General features: G+C 47.7%; 1 protein-coding gene across 1 annotated transcript in view; it reads left to right on the plus strand.

Moving 5' to 3' along the window:
* Nucleotides 1-19,059, plus strand: part of LOC126993666 (dystrophin-like) — a gene marked incomplete at its 5' end in the record, with an annotated part of 64,773 nt that extends 45,714 nt beyond the window's left edge. The window contains 16 exons of the mRNA XM_050852827.1: nt 610-744; nt 3,426-3,556; nt 4,423-4,578; nt 4,909-5,045; nt 5,627-5,914; nt 6,882-7,066; nt 8,269-8,367; nt 8,718-8,873; nt 9,448-9,567; nt 11,099-11,235; nt 11,613-11,753; nt 13,408-13,651; nt 14,205-14,313; nt 15,763-15,903; nt 18,310-18,331; nt 18,742-19,059. Coding sequence (XP_050708784.1) covers nt 610-744; nt 3,426-3,556; nt 4,423-4,578; nt 4,909-5,045; nt 5,627-5,914; nt 6,882-7,066; nt 8,269-8,367; nt 8,718-8,873; nt 9,448-9,567; nt 11,099-11,235; nt 11,613-11,753; nt 13,408-13,651; nt 14,205-14,313; nt 15,763-15,903; nt 18,310-18,331; nt 18,742-18,811 — 2,271 coding nt within the window. The remainder of the gene's footprint in view (nt 1-609; nt 745-3,425; nt 3,557-4,422; nt 4,579-4,908; nt 5,046-5,626; nt 5,915-6,881; nt 7,067-8,268; nt 8,368-8,717; nt 8,874-9,447; nt 9,568-11,098; nt 11,236-11,612; nt 11,754-13,407; nt 13,652-14,204; nt 14,314-15,762; nt 15,904-18,309; nt 18,332-18,741) is intronic.
* Nucleotides 19,060-19,193: the final 134 nt, after the last annotated feature.

A 19,193-nucleotide genomic window follows, 5' to 3' on the forward strand; every position in this document is an offset into this window, starting at 1 on the left:
CCCTTTCCCTCTCTCCCCAATCCCCTTTTTCTCTCTTTCCCCAATCCCCTTTTTCTCTTTCCCCAATCCCCTTTCTCTTTCCCCAATCCCTTTTCTCTTTCTCCCCAATCCCCTTTCTCTCTCCCCAATCCCTTTCCTCTCTCCCAATCCTTTCTCTCTCTCCCAATCCCTTTCTCTCTCCCCAATCCCCTTCCTCTTTCCCCAATTTGAATCCAACCCCAACATCTAATTCCCCACCAATCCCCAAGACCTTATTCCCTCCCTCACTCCCCAATCCCCTTTCCCTTCCTTTCTCTTCCCAGTCCCCTCCCTTTTCTCTCCCCAATCCCTACCACTTTCCCCAATCCCTTCCACTGACTCCCTTCCCCTCTCTCCCCAATTCTCTTTCTTTCCCCAATCCAACCCCAAAATTACCCACAAACCCCCATGTAATCCCCTTTCTCTCTCCCCAATCCCCTCCACTGACCCCAATTCCCTCTCCCCAATTCCATTTCTTTCCCCAATCCAGCCCCAAAACTCCCCAAATACCCTCCAATCCCCCTAATCCAATCCCAAAGCTCCCCCAGTCCAACCCCCAATCCCCATCTAATCCCCATTCCTCTCCCTCAGAAACTCGGGGTGCTGAGCAAGACGGTGGAGGAGGTGAGCGCCAGACTGGAGGAGGCGGAGAGGGTGGTGGAGGGGTGGGGAGCAGCCCCCCCCCAGGACCCCAACCTGGCCGACCAACACGCCCACAATGTGAAGGTGGGGAGGAGAAGGAGGAGGAGGAGGAGGAGGAGGGGGGAAAAAAAAGGAAGGAAGGAAAAGGAGGAGGGAGGGAGGGAGGGATGGTTTGGAGGAGGAGGAGGAGGAGGAGGGAGAGAAGAAGGAAGGGAGGGGATGTCAGGGTGAGGAGGAGGAGGAGGAGGAGGAGGAGGGGAAAGTGGAGGAAATGGAGGAAATGGAGGAAAGGGAAAGAAGAAGGGAAGAGGAAGGGAAAGGGGATTGTAGAGAGGGGAGGAAGGAAGGGAAGGAGAAGAAGGGAGGAAGGAAGGGAAAGAGGAAGGAGAAGGGAAGAGAAGGGAGGAAGGAAGTGGAAGGAAATTGTAGAGAAGGGAGGAAGGAAGGGAAGGGAAGAGAAGGGGAAGGAGAAGGGAGGAAGGAAGGGGAAGGAAATTGTAGAGAAAGGGAAGGAGAAGAAGGGAAGGGAAGAGAAGGGGAAGGAGAAGGGAGGAAGGAAGGGGAAGGAGATTGTAGAGAAGGGAGGAAGGAAGGGAAGGGAAGAGAAGGGGAAGGAGAAGGGAGGAAGGAAGGGGAAGGAGATTGTAGAGAAGGGAGGAAGGAAGGGAAAGGAAGAGAAGGGGAAGGAGAAGGGAGGAAGGAAGGGGAAGGAGATTGTAGAGAAGGGAGGAAGGAAGGGAAAGGAAGAGAAGGGGAAGGAGAAGGGAGGAAGGAAGGGGAAGGAGATTGTAGAGAAAGGGAAGGAGAAGAAGGGAAGAGAAGAAGAAGGGAAAGGGGATTGTAGAGAAGGGGAGGAAGAATTGAAAGAACTGAGAAAAGGGAAGAGAAGGAGGAAGGGGAAATAGATAGGGAAGGAAGAGGAGGAAGAGGAGGAGGAGGAGGAGGAGGAGGAGGAGGAAGAAATACTGGAAGACCTTATTTGGTTATATTTTATTCAGTTCCTACAAGAATTTTTTATACAAATTTCCACCTTTTGAATTTTGAGTAATATGTATTTTGAACATTTTGATTTTTTTTCATCTTAAGGAGAACTATTGAACACATTTTTACTGCTTAAGTGCAACTAAGTGTTTTTTCTAAGTCATTTTCCTGCTAAGTGTATTTTTAAGAATGTTTTTAAGACATTTTTAAACCTAGGAACATTTTTTTTAACACTGATTTAAAAGCTAACAACATTTTGAAGGTATTTTTCGAGCTTAGAGCAAAGACTTATTTTTTGCGGTAGTGCGGTACTTTGCGGTAGTGCGGTACATTGTGGTAGGGCGGTACATTGCGGTAGGGCGGTACTTTTTCCAGAGCAGTGCGGTACATTGTGGTAGTGCGGTACTTTTTCCAGAGCAGTGCGGTACATTGTGGTAGTGCGGTACTTTTTCCAGAGCAGTGCGGTACATTGTGGTAGTGCGGTACTTTTTCCAAGGTAGTGCGGTACATTGTGGTAGTGTGGTACTTTTTCCAAGGTAGTGCGGTACATTGTGGTAGTGCGGTACTTTTCCCGGAGCAGTGCGGTACATTGTGGTAGTGCGGTACTTTTTCCAAGGTAGTGCGGTACATTGTGGTAGGGTGGTACTTTTTCTGGAGCAGTGCGGTACATTGTGGTAGGGTGGTACTTTTTCTGGAGCAGTGCGGTACATTGTGGTAGGGCGGTACTTTTCCCGGAGCAGTGCGGTACATTGTGGTAGGGCGGTACTTTTCCCGGAGCAGTGCGGTACATTGTGGTAGGGTGGTACTTTTCCCGGAGCAGTGCGGTACATTGTGGTAGGGCGGTACTTTTTCCAGAGCAGTCGATTTTGTTGTGGTAGGGTGGTACTTTTCTGGAGCAGTCTGGTACATTGTGGTAGAAGGTACTTTTCCCAGACAGTCACGGTACATTGTGGTAGGGTGGTACTTTTCCGGACAGTGCGGTACATTGTGGTAGGCGGTACTTTTCCGAGCAGTGCGGTACATTGTAGTAGGCGGTACTTTTCCAGACAGTCTTGATTACATTGTGGTAGGGCGGTACTTTTTCCAGAGCAGTGCGGTACATTGTGGTAGAGCGGTACTTTTTCCAGAGCAGTGCGGTACATTGTGGTAGAGCGGTACTTTTTCCAGAGCAGTGCGGTACATTGTGGTAGAGCGGTACTTTTTCCAAGGTAGTGCGGTACATTGTGGTAGAGCGGTACTTTTTCCAGAGCAGTGCGGTACATTGTGGTAGAGCGGTACTTTTTCCGGAGCAGTGCGGTACATTGTGGTAGAGCGGTACTTTTTCCGGAGCAGTGCGGTACATTGTGGTAGGGCGGTACTTTTTCCGGAGCAGTGCGGTACATTGTGGTAGGGCGGTACTTTTCCCGGAGCAGTGCGGTACATTGTGGTAGTGTGGTACTTTTCCCGGAGCAGTGCGGTACATTGTGGTAGTGTGGTACTTTTTCCAAGGTAGTGCGGTACATTGTGGTAGTGCGGTACTTTTTTTGTGATGCGGTACAACCACACTTATCCACCTCTGCTGATTTTAAGCCTAAGAGCATTTTTAAAACTGATTTGAAAGCTAACAACATTTTTAAGGTCGTGTTTTTCAAGCCAAGAACATTTTAAAGAGAATTTTTCAATGCAAGGAACATTTTGACAAGTTATTTTCTACCAACCAAACTTCACAAAAACCTTCCCTTCCCCAACCTAACCTGACCTGACCTGACCTGACCTGACCTGACCTAACTTGACCTCTCTTCCAGAAATTCCGCGAGGGCCTGGTTGACCTCCAGCGCGGGATTGATGACGTGAATGACCAGGCCGCCAGGTTCTCAGCCCACAGCGTTCCACTCACGCCCGCCAACTCCGCCAGGCTGCATGACCTTAATACCAGGTGTGTGCAGGTGTGGGGTAATTGGGAAGGTGTGTGGGAGGGAGAGGGGGTGGAGGTGGGAGGTGGAGGAAGGGAGAATGAGGAGGAGGAGGTAAGGAGTGGAATGGGGAGGTGGAAGAAGGAAGAGGAGGAGGAGGTGAAGGAAGGGAAGAGAAAGGAAGGAAAGGGAAAGTGAGGTGGAAGAAGGGAGAGGAGAAGGAGGTGGAAGAAGGAAGAGGAGGAGGAGGAGGAGGAGGTAAGGAGTGGATGAGAAGGGAAGAGAAAGGAAGGAAGGGAAGGGAGAGAAGAAGAAGAAGAAGAGGAGGAGGAGGAGGAGGAGTGAATGAGAAAGGAAGGGAAAAAGAGGAGGAGGAGGAGGAGGAGGAGGAGGAGAGAATGAGGAAGGAAGAGAGATAGAGAAGAGGGGAAGAAGAGTAGAAGGAGGAGGAGGAGGAGGAGGAAGAAAAGAGTAAGAAAGTAAGATTGGAAAAGGAAGAAGAGGAGAAGGAAGAGGAGGAGGAGGAGGAAGAGGAAGAGGAAGACAGGACAGAGAGGAGGGAAGGGAGGGGGGGAGGGAGGGCCTATTGCCTAATCTAAGGTGCTAATTTACCTGTGTTAATGACCCTTGAAGGTTAAGTAACACACACACACACACACACACACATTCCCTAACCTTACCTTCCCTTACCTTTCCTTCCCTCCCCTTCCTTCCTTCCTTCCCTTCCTTCCTTTCCTTCCTTCCCTTCCTTCCCTTCCTTCCTTCCTTCCCTTCCTTCCTTCCTTCCTTCCTTCCCTTCCCTTCCTTCCTCCTCCTCCTCTATCTCCCTTATCCTTCCACCCCTCCACCTCTCTCTCCCACTCACCCCTCTCTCTCTCTCTCTCCCCAGGTGGAAGAATTTGGAGGGCGGAGTCAACGAAAGGTGGCGTCAGGTGGCGGGGAGGTCACGAGAGGTCACCCCCCTCACCCCTGCCCAGCTGGCCTCCTCCGTGGCCCCCCCCTGGGAGCGTGCGACCACCACCAACAAAGTGCCTTACTATATCAAGTGAGCGGGGCGGCCAGGGTTGTTTTGATTTATATTGATTTAAATTAAAATTCTTTCCACCCTTCCACTTATTCATCACTCAACCTTCATCCGCCACCCCTCATCCACCTCCACTCATCCATTTCATCATTTTTTTCATCCATTCTTTCCACCCTTCCACTTATTCATCACTCAACCTTCATCCACCACCCCTCATCCACCTCCACTCATCCACCTCATCCATTTCATCATTTTTTTCATCCATTCTTTCCACCCTTCCACTTTTCCATCACTCAACCTTCATCCGCCACCCCTCATCCACCTCCACTCATCCACCTCATCCACCCACAGCCATGAGCAGGAGAGCACCCACTGGGATCATCCGCTCATGATGGACGTCCTGGACTCACTCACCGCGTTCAACCACATCAAGTTCTCCGCCTACCGCACGGCAACCAAGCTGAGGGTCCTGCAGAAGAGGCTGGCTCGTAAGTGGAAGAGGAGGTGGAGGAGGAGGAGGGGTGGAAGAATGGAGAGAAGAAGGAGGAAGAGGAGAGGGGGATAAAAAGGGAGGGAAGGGAAGGGAAAGGAGGAGGAAGAAGAAAAAGAAGAGTAGGAGAAAGAGGAGGAAGAGAAAGAGGAATGGAAGGGAAGGTTAGGTTAGGAAGAGGAAGGGGAGGAGGAGGAGGAAGACCAAGGTTATAGAAGAAGAGGAGGAGGAAGAGGAAGGGAAGGTTAGGTTAGGAAGAGGAGGGGGAGGAGGAGGAGGAGGAAGACCAAGGTTATAGAAGAAGAGGAGGAGGAAGAGGAAGGGAAGTTTAGATTAGGTTAGGAAGAAGAGGAGGAGGAGGAGGAGGAAGAAGAGGAAGGGAAGGTTAGGTTAGAAAGAAGAGGAGGAGGAGGAGGAGGAGGAAGAGGAAGGTTAGGAAGAAGAGGAGGAGGAGGAGGAGGAGGAGGAGGAAGAGAAACAATAACTAGAATATTAAAAAACTAATCCAATTTTCTCTCTCTCCCCCTCACACACACTCACACACACACACACTCACAAACACACACACAAACACACCAGTCGACAGGGCCAAAATGCAAACAGCGACGGACATATTTGACGAACACGGCCTCCGAGGGCAGAACGACCGGCTTATCGACGTAGGAGACATGGTAGTGGTTCTCTCGGCACTGTACGGCACCATCGCAGCGGACCATCCCGGCACCGATACCACCCTGGCTATGGACCTCTGTCTGAACTGGCTATTGAATGTTTACGACAGCCAGCGGACCGGTCAAATGCGCGTCCTGTCGTTCAAGATCGGCCTCGTGTGTCTATGTACGGGTCACCTCGAGGAGAAATACCGATGTGAGTGTATGTAGGAAGGTTCTGGGAAGGTGTGGGGAGATGGGGAGGGTTGGGGAAGAAGGTGGGGAGGAGGGAGAGGGGATAATGTAAGGGGAGGTTGTATGCTTCAGTTGTGTGAGATTCAAGATCGGCCTTGTGTGTCTATGTACGGGTCACCTCGAGGAGAAATACCGATGTGAGTGTCTGTGGGGAGGTTCTGGGGATGTGTGGGGAGATGGGGAGGGTTGGGGAGGAAGGTGGGGAGGGGAGAGAGGGGAGAATGTACAGGGAGATTGTATATTTCAGTTATGTGAGATTGGGGTGCAATGGGAAGATGGGGTGAGCTTGGGAAGGGGTGTGGTGTGTGTGGGGATGTATGGGGAGTTGGGGAAGTGTGGGGAGGGGAGGGGAATGGGGAGAAACTGCGTGTGTGTGTGTGTGTTTGTGTGTGTGTGGGGAGAGGAAGGAATGAAAGGGGGAGGAAGTATAGATGAATGTGGGGAGATGGGGAGGTGGGGAGGGGAGGGATGGGGTGTGGGGAGAAAGGGGAGGAGGGGAGAGGGGAGGGGAGGAGACTGTTGTGTGTGTGTGTGTGTGTGTGTGTGTGTGTGTGTGTGTGTGTGTGTGTGTGTGTGTTTAAGTTATACAAGGATTTTTTTTTTTTTTCTCCTCCTCCTCCTCTCTCTCTCTCTCTCTCTCTCTCTCTCTCTCTCTCTCTCTCTCTCCAATACATTCTTTCCTCCATCCACTTTCTCTCTCTCCCACTTTTCTCTCCCTTTCCATCTCCTCTTTCTCTCCCTTTTTTTCTCATTTTCTCTCTATCTCTCTCTCTCTCTCTCTCATCGCTCCACCTCTCCACCAGACATATTCCACCTCCTCCACATCTCTCTCTCTCTCCCATCCACTTCCTTTCTCTCCCTTTCCATCTCCACTTTCTCCCACCTCCTCTCTCTCATCCCTCCAACTCACTGCTCCACCTCTCCACCAGACATGTTCCGCCTCATCGCCGACCCGAACCGCCTGGTGGATCAGCGGAAGCTTGGGCTGCTGCTCCACGATTGCGTTCAAGTTCCGCGACAGCTGGGCGAGGTGGCAGCCTTCGGGGGGTCAAACATTGAACCATCTGTGCGGAGCTGCTTCACTAAGGCAGGGAAGGACAGGGAGACCATTGAGGTAAGGGGGGTTGAAGGGGGTTGAGGGGGTGGGGGTGAAGGGTTGAAAGGGGGTTGAGAGGGTGGGGTGGAAGGTATGCGGAGAGGTTGTCTGGGGTCTGAGGGGTTAGGTTAGGTACCCGGGGGTTGACAGGGTGGGGTTGCAGGGGGTTGAGAGGTATGGGGTGTAAGGTAAGCGGGGAGGTTGTCTGGGGTGTTAAGAAATGGATCTGGGGTGCTGAGGGGTTAGGTTAAGTTAGGTTAGGTACCGGGGTTGACAGGGTGGGGTTGAAGGGGGTTTAGAGGTATGGGGTGTAAGGTAAGCGGGGAGGTTGTCTGGGGTGTTAAGAAATGGATCTGGGGTGCTGAGGGTTAGGTTAAGTTAGGTTAGGTACCCGGGGGTTGACAGGGTGGGGTTGAAGGGGGTTTAGAGGTATGGGGTGTAAGGTAAGCGGGGAGGTTGTCTGGGGTGTTAAGAAATGGATCTGGGGTGCTGAGGGGTTAGGTTAAGTTAGGTTAGGTACCCGGGGGTTGACAGGGTGGGGTTGAAGGGGGTTTAGAGGTATGGGGTGTAAGGTAAGCGGGGAGGTTGTCTGGGGTGTTAAGAAATGGATCTGGGGTGCTGAGGGGTTAGGTTAAGTTAGGTTAGGTACCCGGGGGTTGACAGGGTGGGGTTGAAGGGGGTTTAGAGGTATGGGGTGTAAGGTAAGCGGGGAGGTTGTCTGGGGTGTTAAGAAATGGATCTGGGGTGCTGAGGGGTTAAGTTAAGTTAGGTTAGGTTGAGGGGGGTTGACAGGATGGGGTGTGAGGTAAGGAGGGGTGAAGGGGGTTGAGAGGGTAGGGTGTTGGGGAGTTAAGGAAGGGGTGTGGGGTGAAAAATAGGGGTTCTGGGGAGGGGAGGGGAGGGTTGAGTTAACGAAGGGTATTGAGGAGCGGGGAGATTGGGGGTTTAATGGGGTGATGAATGAGATGATTGGGGGGTCATTTTTGGGAACAGGGAAGCTGATCAGGGTTTAAAAAATGGGTTTGGGGTGAAAAATGGGGTTGTGTGGGGAGCAAAGGGGTGAGGGAGAGAGGATGGGCCTTGCTGAATATGTGTTTCTTTAGGGTCATGGTACAGAGGAAGGGTCAAAGGCTGTCAAGATTTGGGGCGAGTTTTTCGGGGGCTAAGAAAATGTCGTGTTTGAATAGAATGGTCAACCTTACAATCCATCCCTTCCCCAGGCGGTCCACTTCCTGGCGTGGGTGCAGCAGGAACCTCAATCACTCGTGTGGTTGGCCGTGCTTCATCGTGTGGCCGCATCGGAGAGCATACAGCACCAGGTGAGTGCGTGTGTGCGTGTGTGCGTGTGTGTGTGTGTGTGTGAGTATGTGATGTTTTCCTATATAGTAATTTTACACATATATAAATATACGCACGCAAATACTTATTCCGTTATCTCTCTTCCCTCACACACACACACACACACACACACACACACACACACACACACACAGACCTCTCTCCCCTCTTCTCCCCAGCTCACCCCAGACCCCGTTCTCCTCCCCAGGTGAAGCGTAACCCCCTCTCCCTCTCTCTCCCTCTCTCCCTTCCCTTCCTACAAACACATTTCTCACATTCACTCCCCACACATCCTCCCCAGCTCACCCCAGGCTTCGTTCTCCCCCCCCAGGTGAAGTGTAACATCTGCAAGGCCTACCCCATCATAGGCCTAAGATACCGGTGTTTGAAATGTCTCTCGTTCGATATGTGTCAAGATTGTTTCTTCGACGGACGTAGCGGAAAGAACCACAAGATCACCCACCCGATGCATGAGTATTGTACCGCGGTGAGTGTGTGCGTGTGTGTGTGTGTGTGTGTGTGTGTGTGTGTGTGTGTGTGTGTGTGTGTGTGTGTGTGTGTGGAGGAGAAGGAGAAAGAGATATATGGATAAGTCGGAGAGAACATATGGAAAGGAAGGAAGGAAGGAAGAGGAGGAGGAGGAGGAGGAAGAAGAAGAGAGAGAGGGGAAGATTGCGCGCGTGTGTGTGTGTGTGTGTGTGAGTGTGTGATTGAGACCATTTTTTCCCGGCCCTCCCCTCCCCACCTTCCCCTCTCCTCCCCATCTCCCTATCTCCCCATCATATTCCCTCCCCATCTCCCATTCATATTCCTCCCCAACCTTCCCCTCTCCTCCCCTTCCTTCCCCTTCAAAATCCCACCTTTCCTCATCTCCCCAGCCTTCCCCACTCCTCCCATAATCTCCCCCTAACCTCCCTTTTCCCTCCCCTCTTCCTCTCAAAACCCCATCTTTCCTAATCTCCCCAGCCTTCCCTTCCCTCCCCTCTCAAAACCCCATCATTCCCCCCCTCCCCATCATCTCCCATTCTCCCCACTAATCTCCCCACCTTCTCCCCACACAGACCACGGCCGGGGAGGATGTCAAGGACTTCACCAAAGCTCTCAAGAACAAGTTTAAGTCTAAGCGATCACTTCAGAAGCACACCAAGAAAGGTTACCTGCCTGTTCAAACCGTGCTGGAGGTAAGAGGAGGAGGAGGAAGGGAGGAGAGAACAGCTGTGGAAGGAAGGGAGAGGAAAGAGTGCAGGGAGGAAGGGAGATTGAGACAGAGGTTTGAGGAGGGTAGGAAGGGTGAGGAATGGAAGGGAGATTGAGACAGGTTTGAAGAGGGAAGGAATGGGAGGGGAAGGAAGGGGAGGAAAGGGAGATTGAGAGAGGGGAATGGAGGAAAGGAGGAGGGGGAAATGAGGGAGAGAAAGTGAAGGGAAGAGGAAGAGGAGGAGGAGAATGGGGTGTTTGAAGAGAAAGAAAAATAAAAAGTGATATATTTTTGGAAGATTACAAAGAAGAAGAAGGAGGAGGAGGAGGAGGAGGAGGAGGAGGAGGAGAAAGGAGTGTTTGAAGAGAAAGAAAAATAAAAAGTGATATATTTTTGGAAGATTACAAAGAAGAAGAAGGAGGAAGAAGAGGAGGAAGAAGGGAAGGGATTAAATGATGAGATATTAAATAGCATACAATATTTACACACTAACTAACTTACTTACTTAGAATACAAACACACTATTCTCCCCTTCTCCCCACCTGTTGAATGATGAGCTGTCAACACTATCGCGCAGGTGAACGTGACATACACATCACCATAATTGTCTGGTTGAAAAGTGCGGTTCCGGTTGACGAGACACATCACTGGGACAAAAAAAATCACCAAAAGTTCACTAATTCTCTTTGACGCGCGATACTTGGTCTGTAGACAGGGTAGTGGATGGCGGATTGAGGTAAGCGGATTGATCGTTCTTGCCGGTAAATTCTCCTGGTGACTGGCGACAATCTCTGTGGTTGACTCTTTAGCGATGTCGGGGGGCAGGGTTACCAAAGATTTTATTTTTTCAAGCGTAACTCATCAACTATAAGTCATATAAGCAATTTGAAACTACCATTGTATAGGTAATGATCTGCTCTTTAAGATGAAACCATAAGAATAAAAATAAATACAACAGTTATGGAGATAAGTGGAAAAACGTGAACATTTTTTAAAAGAAACAAATTTTTTTTTTTTTTTTTTTTTTTTTTTCAAATTTATGACTTATAATTGGTGTATCAAAATTCCGATTGTTGCGCTAATAAGCTCATAAATTTCCGCTTATTTTGTTATAGAACACAATTTGTTATATTTTCATTCCTTCCACGTGAAAATGTGAGTTTTTTATTTCAGAAATCACGACATCTCGGTAAAATTCAAAACAAGCATTACTATTTTTCTTTTCCGTATGAAAGAGCTTACAGTTTGCAGTGGAATGTATATAGTTTCATACCAGTGAACCGAGCAAACGATTCAATAACCGAGTTTTGAAAAGATTTATACCGCGCTCAAGGTACCAAAATCATGCCTCCCAATAGCCGGTCAGATGTGCGTTTTGGACGAGAAAATCAGATGTGTGTGTGTGCTTGAAAGTGTTAAGTACATACAATATTTACTAACTTACTTACTTGGAATACAAACACACTCTTCTCCCCACCTATCCTCATGCACCTCCTCCCCATCTTCCTCCCCAGGGCGACCCATTGGAGTCTCCCTCGCCCTCCCCACAGCACAATGTTACCAGCCAAGATATGCACTCGCGACTTGAGATGTACGCGTCACGATTGGCTGAGGTGGAGCTTAGGACCAACTCAAATTCCACGCCTGACAGGTAAGTGGAGGGGTGGAAGGGTGTGTGGAGGGGTGGAGGGATGGATGGAGGGATTGTTTGTGCGTGTGTGTGTGTGTGTGTGTGTGTGTGTGTGTGTGTGTTTTGCTTCTCTCAATTTTTATATTCAATCTTTCTTTCTTTCTTTCTCTTCCTTTCTCTCTCTCTCTCTCTCTCTCTCTCTCTCTCTCTCTCTCTCTCTCTCTCTCTCTCTCTCTCTAATTCTCCTTTTCTCTCTCTCTTCCTCTTTCTCTCACATTCTCATACAAAACATCTCTCCCTCTCTCTCCAATACCTCCTTCCTTTCTCTCTCTCTTCCCCTAACTCCTCCTCCTCCTCCTCCTCCTCCTCCTCCTAACCCCCTTCTTCTCCCCCCCCAGTGAGGACGAACACGGCCTAATCGCACAGTATTGCCAATCGCTGAGCTCATCTGACGCCCCCTTGCCTGTGCCTCGGTCACCCCTGCAGATCATGGCAGCTGTTGACGCGGACCAGAAGGACGAACTTGAGCAGATGATACGGTAAGGAGGAAGAGGAGGAGGAGGAGGAGGAGGAGGGAGTGTTTGAAGAGGAAGAAAATTGAAAAGCGATTTGTTTTGCCCACAACTCCTACGAAAGCCTTGTCAAATGTATGTTTCTTTAGGTTCACAGTACAGAGGAAGGGTCAGACTACCACCAGGGTCATAAAACTACTCCTGGAAATGCCCACAACTCCTACGAAAGCCTTGTCAAATATGTGTTTCTTTAGGTTCATGGTTTTTCAATATCTATATGGATGGTGTTGTTAGAGAAATTAAGGGCAAAGTTGGGGAGGTTGGGGTAAGGCTGTTCGCTGAGGGAAGGCAGAGGGTGCTGAATTCAATGCTGTTTGCTGACGACACGGCGCTCACTGCAGAAAACGAAAGTGGCCTACAAAATTTGGTCTGTTTTTGATAGTGTCTGTAACAGGAGGAAGCTGAAAATGGGGCTGGTATTTCAAGACACATTGGCATATCACACCACACCAGTCGGGATATAATAAGTGTTTTTTTAGGTTCACGGTAAAGAGGAAGGGTCACACTACCACCAGGGTCATAAAACTACCCCTGGAAATGCCCACAACTCCTACGAAAGCCTTGTCAAATGTGTGTTTCTTTAGGTTCACGGTACAGAGGAAGGGTCACACTACCACCAGGGTCATAAAACTACCCCTGGAAATGCCCACAACTCTCTGACCTTGTCAAATATGTGTTTCTTTAGGTTCACGGTACAGAGGAAGGGTCACACTACCACCAGGGTCATAAAACTACTCCTGGAAATGCCCACAACTCCCACGAAAGCCTTGTCAAATATGTGTTTCTTTAGGTTCACGGTACAGAGGAAGGGTCACACTACCACCAGGGTCATAAAACTACTACTGGAAATGCCCACAACTCCTACGAAAGCCTTGTCAAATATGTGTTTCTTTAGGTTCACGGTACAGAGGAAGGGTCAGACTACCACCAGGGTCATAAAACTACCCCTGGAAATGCCCACAACTCCTACGAAAGCCTTGTCAAATATGTGTTTCTTTAGGGTCACGGTACAGAGGAAGGGTCAGACTACCACCAGGGTCATAAAACTACTCCTGGAAATGCCCACAACTCCCACGAAAGCCTTGTCAAATATGTGTTTCTTTAGGTTCATGGTACAGAGGAAGGGTCACACTACCACCAGGGTCATAAAACTACTCCTGGAAATGCCCACAACTCCTACGAAAGCCTTGTCAAATGTGTGTTTCTTTAGGTTCATGGTACAGAAGAAGGGTCACACTACCACCAGGGTCATAAAACTACCCCTGGAAATGCCCACAACTCTCTGACCTTGTCAAATATGTGTTTCTTTAGGTTCACGGTACAGAGGAAGGGTCACACTACCACCAGGGTCATAAAACCACTCCTGGAAATGCCCACAACTCCTACGAAAGCCTTGTCAAATATGTGTTTCTTTAGGTTCATGGTACAGAGGAAGGGTCACACTACCACCAGGGTCATAAAACTACCCCTGGAAATGCCCACAACTCCTACGAAAGCCTTGTCAAATATGTGTTTCTTTAGGTTCACGGTACAGAGGAAGGGTCAGACTACCACCAGGGTCATAAAACCGCACCCTAACGCACCCCCCGCACCCTAACACACCCCATATCACCCCAAACAGAGCCCTAGAGGAGGAGAACAGCGTCTTGCAGGCAGAGTACGATCGCTTGAAATCGCAGCAGCCCGTCGGATCGCCCCCAGAGGACGGACTCGGCGGACCGCAGCGGAGCGAGGCGGAGATGCTGGCGGAGGCGAAACTCCTCCGCCAGCACAAGGGGCGGCTGGAGGCACGGATGGGGATCTTGGAGGAACATAATAGACAGCTTGAGGCCCAGCTGCACCGCCTCAGACAGCTGCTGGGAGAGGTGAGGGAGAGAGGAGGAGGAGGAGAGAGAGGTTGAAAGAGGGAGAAAGGAAGAGAGGAGAAGGAGGAGGAGAGAGGAGAGAGAGGTTGAAAGAGAGAGAAAGGAAGAGAGGAGAAGGAGGAGGAGAGAGGAGAGAGAGGTTGAAAGAGAGAGAAAGGAAGAGAGGAGAAGGAGGAGGAGGAGGAGGAGAGAGAGGTTGAAAGAGAGAGAAAGGAAGAGAGGAGAAGGAGGAGGAGAGAGGGAGAAAGGAAGAGAGAAGAGAGAGTTTAGGAGAGGAGAGAAAGGAGGAAGAGAGGAGGAGGAGGAGAGAAATGAGAGAGAGAGAGAGAGAGTTTTGTGTGAATTTTAATGTTATTGTGATTTCCTTCCTCCTCCTCCTCTTCCTTCTTCTTCCTCCTCTTCCTAACCTAACTTAACCTCCTCCTCCTCCTCCTATATTTCTACTTCCATACCTAACCTATCCCCCCTACCTCCTCCCTCTTCTTCCTCCTTCTCCTCCTCCTCCTCCTCCTCCTCCTCCTCCTCCTCCTCCTAACCCCCCCCTGTCTTCCAGTCCGGCCTGAGCTCCCCCAGCAAGTCCGGGACCCTTCAAACCAAGTCCGTCACCGCTAGTCAGCTGGCCATGGACTCCCCCGCCAAGGTCAACGGCCACTCCGCGCAAGGTGAGGTCACGTCGGGTCGAGTTGGGTGAAGTTAAGTTTTGTTTTGTTAGGTTAGGTTAAGTTAGGTTAGGTCAGGTCAGGTCATTAGATTAAGTTGGGTCACATCAGGTCAGGTTGGGTCAAGTTAAGTTTTGTTTTGTTAAGTTAAGTTAGGTCAGGTTAGGTCATTAGATTAAGTTGGGTCACATCAGGTCAGGGGGTCATCAGGTCAAATTTGGGTTGGGTTGTTTTTCGGGGGTGGAAGGGGATAGGAAGGGAGGTCATGTTATTTTGTGTGGGAGGTCAAGGGGTCAGGTCGGGTCAAATTGGGGTCATGTATATTGTAAGGGAGGGATGTTATGTTATTTTGTGTGTGTGTGTGTGTGTGTGTGCTTTTTTTCACTGTGTCTGTCTTTATAAATATTTCTGATTTTATTTTCTTCATTGTCTTTTCTTCCTTTTGTCTTCTCTTCCTTTCTTCTTCTTCTTCTTATTATTATTATTATTCCTTTCTTCTTCTCTTCTTCTTCTTCTTCCTCTTAATTCTTGTTTCTTTCTTTCTTTTTCTTTCTTTCTTCTTCTTCTTCTTCTTCTTCTTCTTCTTCTTCTTCTTCCTCTTAATTCTTGTTTCTTTCTTTCTTTTTCTTTCTTCTTCTTCCTTCCTTCCTTCTTCTTCTTTTTCTTCTTCCTCTCTTTCTTTCTTTTTCTCTTCTTCTTCTTCTTCTTCTTCCTCTTAATTCTTGTTTCTTTCTTTCTTTTTCTTTCTTCTTCTTCCTTCCTTCCTCTTCTTCCTTCTTCTTCCTCTCTTTCTTTCTTTTTCTCTTCTTCTTCTTCTTCTTCTTCCTCTTAATTCTTGTTTCTTTCTTTCTTTTTCTTTCTTCTTCTTCCTTCCTTCCTCTTCTTCCTTCTTCTTCTTCCTATTAATTCTTTTCTTTCTTTATTTTTCTCTTCTTCTTCCTTTCTTCTTCTTCTTCTTCTCTTCCTCTTAATTCTTGTTTCTTTCTTTCTTTTTCTCTTCTTCCTTTCTTCTTTTCTTCTTCCTCTTCCTCTGTCAATATGCATAAGGTATATATATATTGGTTTTGTTTGTGTGTTTGTTTGTTTGTTTGCTTTTGGGGCTAATCATGTGTTTGTTTACGATGATTCTTGTATATATAAATGTCTCTCTCTCTCTCTCTCTCTCTCTCTCTCTCTCTCTCTCTCTCTCTCTCTCTCTCTCTCTCTCTCTCTCTCTCTCTCTCTCTCGTTCTCTTTTCCTCTCGCTCTCTATACATTCCTTCTTTTTCATATCATTTTCACACATTTTCTCTCTCTCTCTCTCTCTCTCTCTCTCTCTCTCTCTCTCTCTCTCTCTCTCTCTCTCTCTCTCTCTCTCTCTCTCTCTCTCTCACATACACCCTCTCTCCATCTCTCTCTCTAATCTAACTTAACCTATTGCTTGTGGTTGTGGTGGTGGTGGTGGTGGTGTAGGTGGTGGTGGTGGTGGAGGTCTTGGTGGTGGAGGTGGAGGCAACCCCTATGATGGCCTTGACCAGCTGAGCGAGTATGTGCGGCCCCCCCCGCCCCCCCTGGGCAGCGTGGCGCATGTGGGCAACCTTCTATCGCGGGCAGGTCAGGACGGGCATATGGCAACACTGCATGACCTTGAAGAAGAAGAATGTTTTTTTGTCTGGCAATGCTGTGACCTAAAATACTAGAGGATGTTTTTTTTTTACCTGGCAACACTGCATGACCTTGAAGAAGAAGAATCCTTTTATTTTTATTTATTTATTTTATTTTTTTATTTTTTTATCTGGCAATGCTGCATGACCTATAAATAGTAGTGGATGTTTCTTGGTGCTGGTAATATCACTGAGTTGATGGAGTATTTTTTTCAGGCAATATTCCGTGTTTTCAAAGCCTATTAGTGGATTGAATGAGCTTTTTTCTCTCTCTCCGACAACATTGCATGCCTTGTGGAGAGCCAGGCTGGGGTCGACCAACAGCCCCCATCGAGAAAGCCTGCCCCAGTCATAGGCTGAATATAAAGAAAAAAAAAGTTTACATTCCACAAGGCAGTAGATTCCACGGTGTGTCTGGCGTCTGTGTTGAAGTACAAGGCCGTGTGTGAGTGTGTGAGGCGCGCACAACAAAACACTGAATAACACTGATAACGTTTTATTTCAGTCGTCAATCAATCAATCAATCAGTCAGTCAATTCAGTCTTATGACACAGTGTTAGCTTACCTGGCTATTGAGTCATGCGCGGAATATTCTAACCACAGGAGTGTAGCGTGAGTGTATCCGTTCTGCTGTGCCTGAAGCCTGGAGCCAACCAACCAACTGTGTTCTGCTCTCTGGCTGGTCCAATGCCTGTGTCCAATTTAGAGACATATCTTTAGTCTGGCAACACTGCATGACTAAAAAAATATATTAGCGAATGGAATATGGTAACAGTCTTTACTGGCAACACTGCATGACTAAAAAAATATATTAGCAAATGGAATAGCATAACAATCTTTACTGGCAACACTGCATGACCAAAAAAATATATTAGCGAATGGAATAGCATAACAATCTTTACTGGCAACGCTGCATGACCAAAAAAATATATTAGCGAATGGAATAGCATAAGTCTTTACTGGCAACACTGCATGACTAAAAAAATATATTAGTGAATGGAATAGCATAACAATCTTTACTGGCAACACTGCATGACCAAAAAAATATATTAGCGAATGGAATATGGTAACAGTCTTTACTGGCAACACTGCATGACTACAAAAATATATTAGCGAATGGAATAGCATAACAATCTTTACTGGCAACACTGCATGACCAAAAAATATATTAGCAAATGGAATAGCATAAGTCTTTACTGGCAACACTGCATGACTAAAAAAATATATTAGGGAATGGAATATGGTAACAGTCTTTACTGGCAACACTGCATGACTAAAAAAATATATTAGCGAATGGAATAGCATAACAATCCTTACTGGCAACACTGCATGACTTGGAGCGACACACAGATATTTATTTTTATTATTATTATTATTATTATTATTATTATTATTTCTCTTCCCTTTTCATTCATTCAGTTTTCATTCCTCTTATTCCCCTGTTTGTGTGTTCGTTTGTTTGTTCTCTCTCTTTATTTATTTATTTATTTTCCTGATTTCCCAGTTGCCTGTTTGTGTGTTCGTTTGTACATGTTTTATACCCCCTGTTTGCCCTGTTTGTTTTTTGCTTGTTTGTGTGTACGTATGTGTCTTTAATCCATGTACGTCCTAATCCCATGTACGCATATAAAACGCACATGTGTATACTTTCTAAACCCATGTATGTATGTATGTATGCTTTTCAAATCCATGTGTACACTTTTATAAGCTGATGTGTGCGTGTTTTGGAATTCTCATGTACGTATTTTGAATCTCATGTACGCGCGTTTTGAATTCACACGTACGCATTTGAAATCTCATGTGCACGTTTTAAATCTCATGTACGCGCATTTTAATTCTCATGTCATGTACCGACATTTTCTCATGTAATGCTTTTGCTTTCCTTCATTTATGCCGCTTTCTTCATGTATGTGCCTCATGTGCATTTTAATTCTCATGTGCGCGTTTTGATTCTCATGTACGCGCATTTTAATTCTCATGTATGTGCATTTTAATTCTCATGTGCGCGTTTTGATTCTCATGTACGCGCGTTTTAATTCTCATGTACGCGCATTTTAATTCTCATGTATGTGCATTTTGATTCTCATGTACGCGCGTTTTAATTCTCATGTATGTGCGTTTTAATTCTCATGTACGCGCGTTTTAATTCTCATGTACGCGCGTTTTAATTCTCATGTACGCGCGTTTTAATTCTCATGTACGCACATTTTAATTCTCATGTGCGCGTTTTGATTCTCATGCACACACGTCATGTATGCGCATTTTAATTCTCATGTACGTGTTTGAGGGTGTGTATGTATAGGTCATGTACGCGTTCATATACTGACATGTACGTTTTTTCTTTACTTACATGCAGCCCCATACAGGTCCTCGGGATGGTGAGTTACGCGCGCACACACATACACACACACACACACACTTTTTCTTCTCTCTCTCTCTCTCTCTCTCTCTCTCTCTCTCTCTCTCTCTCTCTCTCTCTCTCTCTCTCCTGCTTTTCACTCCCTTCCTCCTTCCTCCTCCTCCTCTTCCTTCCCTCTCTCTCCTTCCTTCCTTCCTCCCTCAATCTCTTTCCTCCCTTCTCTCTCCCTCCCTTTCACACACACACACACACACACACACACACACACACACACTACCCCTAAACTCCCTCCATGCAAGTAAACAACAACAACAATAATAATAATAATAATAATAATAATAATTTTACAATCTGCTCTACCATTTTTTCCATTTTTACAATCTGCTATACCATTTTTACTCCCGGCACTCATTGGCACTCCTTCCGCAGGCGACCTGGGGAAGGCAGTTGGCACTCTGGTAGCCACGATGACGCAAGAGCCGGGGAGAGACTTGCCTAGTGAGGAGGAGGAGGAAGAGGAAGAGGAGGAGGAAGAGGAGGAGGAGGAGAAGACACAACGCCCAACCCCACTACCAAGACAGAAGTGATTGGAGTGATGTGAAGAGGAGGAGGAGGAGGAGGAGGAGGAGGAGGAAGAAGAAGAAGGAGGAGGAAGAAGGTGCTGGGTTTGTCTTCCTTTCTTTCTCCTCCTTTTCTTCTTCTTTCTTTCTTGAGGAGAGGAGGAGGAGGAGGAAGAGGAGGTGTTTTTTCTTCCCCTTCCCATACCTTCCCTTCCCTTCCCTTCCCTTCCCATCCCATCCCATTCTTTCCCTTCCCTTCCCTTCGCTTCCCTTCCCTTCCCTTCCTTTCCCCTCTCTTCCCTTCGCTTCCCTTCCCTTCCC

Source organism: Eriocheir sinensis, unplaced genomic scaffold (genome assembly GCF_024679095.1).
Source record: "Eriocheir sinensis breed Jianghai 21 unplaced genomic scaffold, ASM2467909v1 Scaffold653, whole genome shotgun sequence".
Lineage (NCBI taxonomy): Eukaryota > Metazoa > Arthropoda > Malacostraca > Decapoda > Varunidae > Eriocheir > Eriocheir sinensis.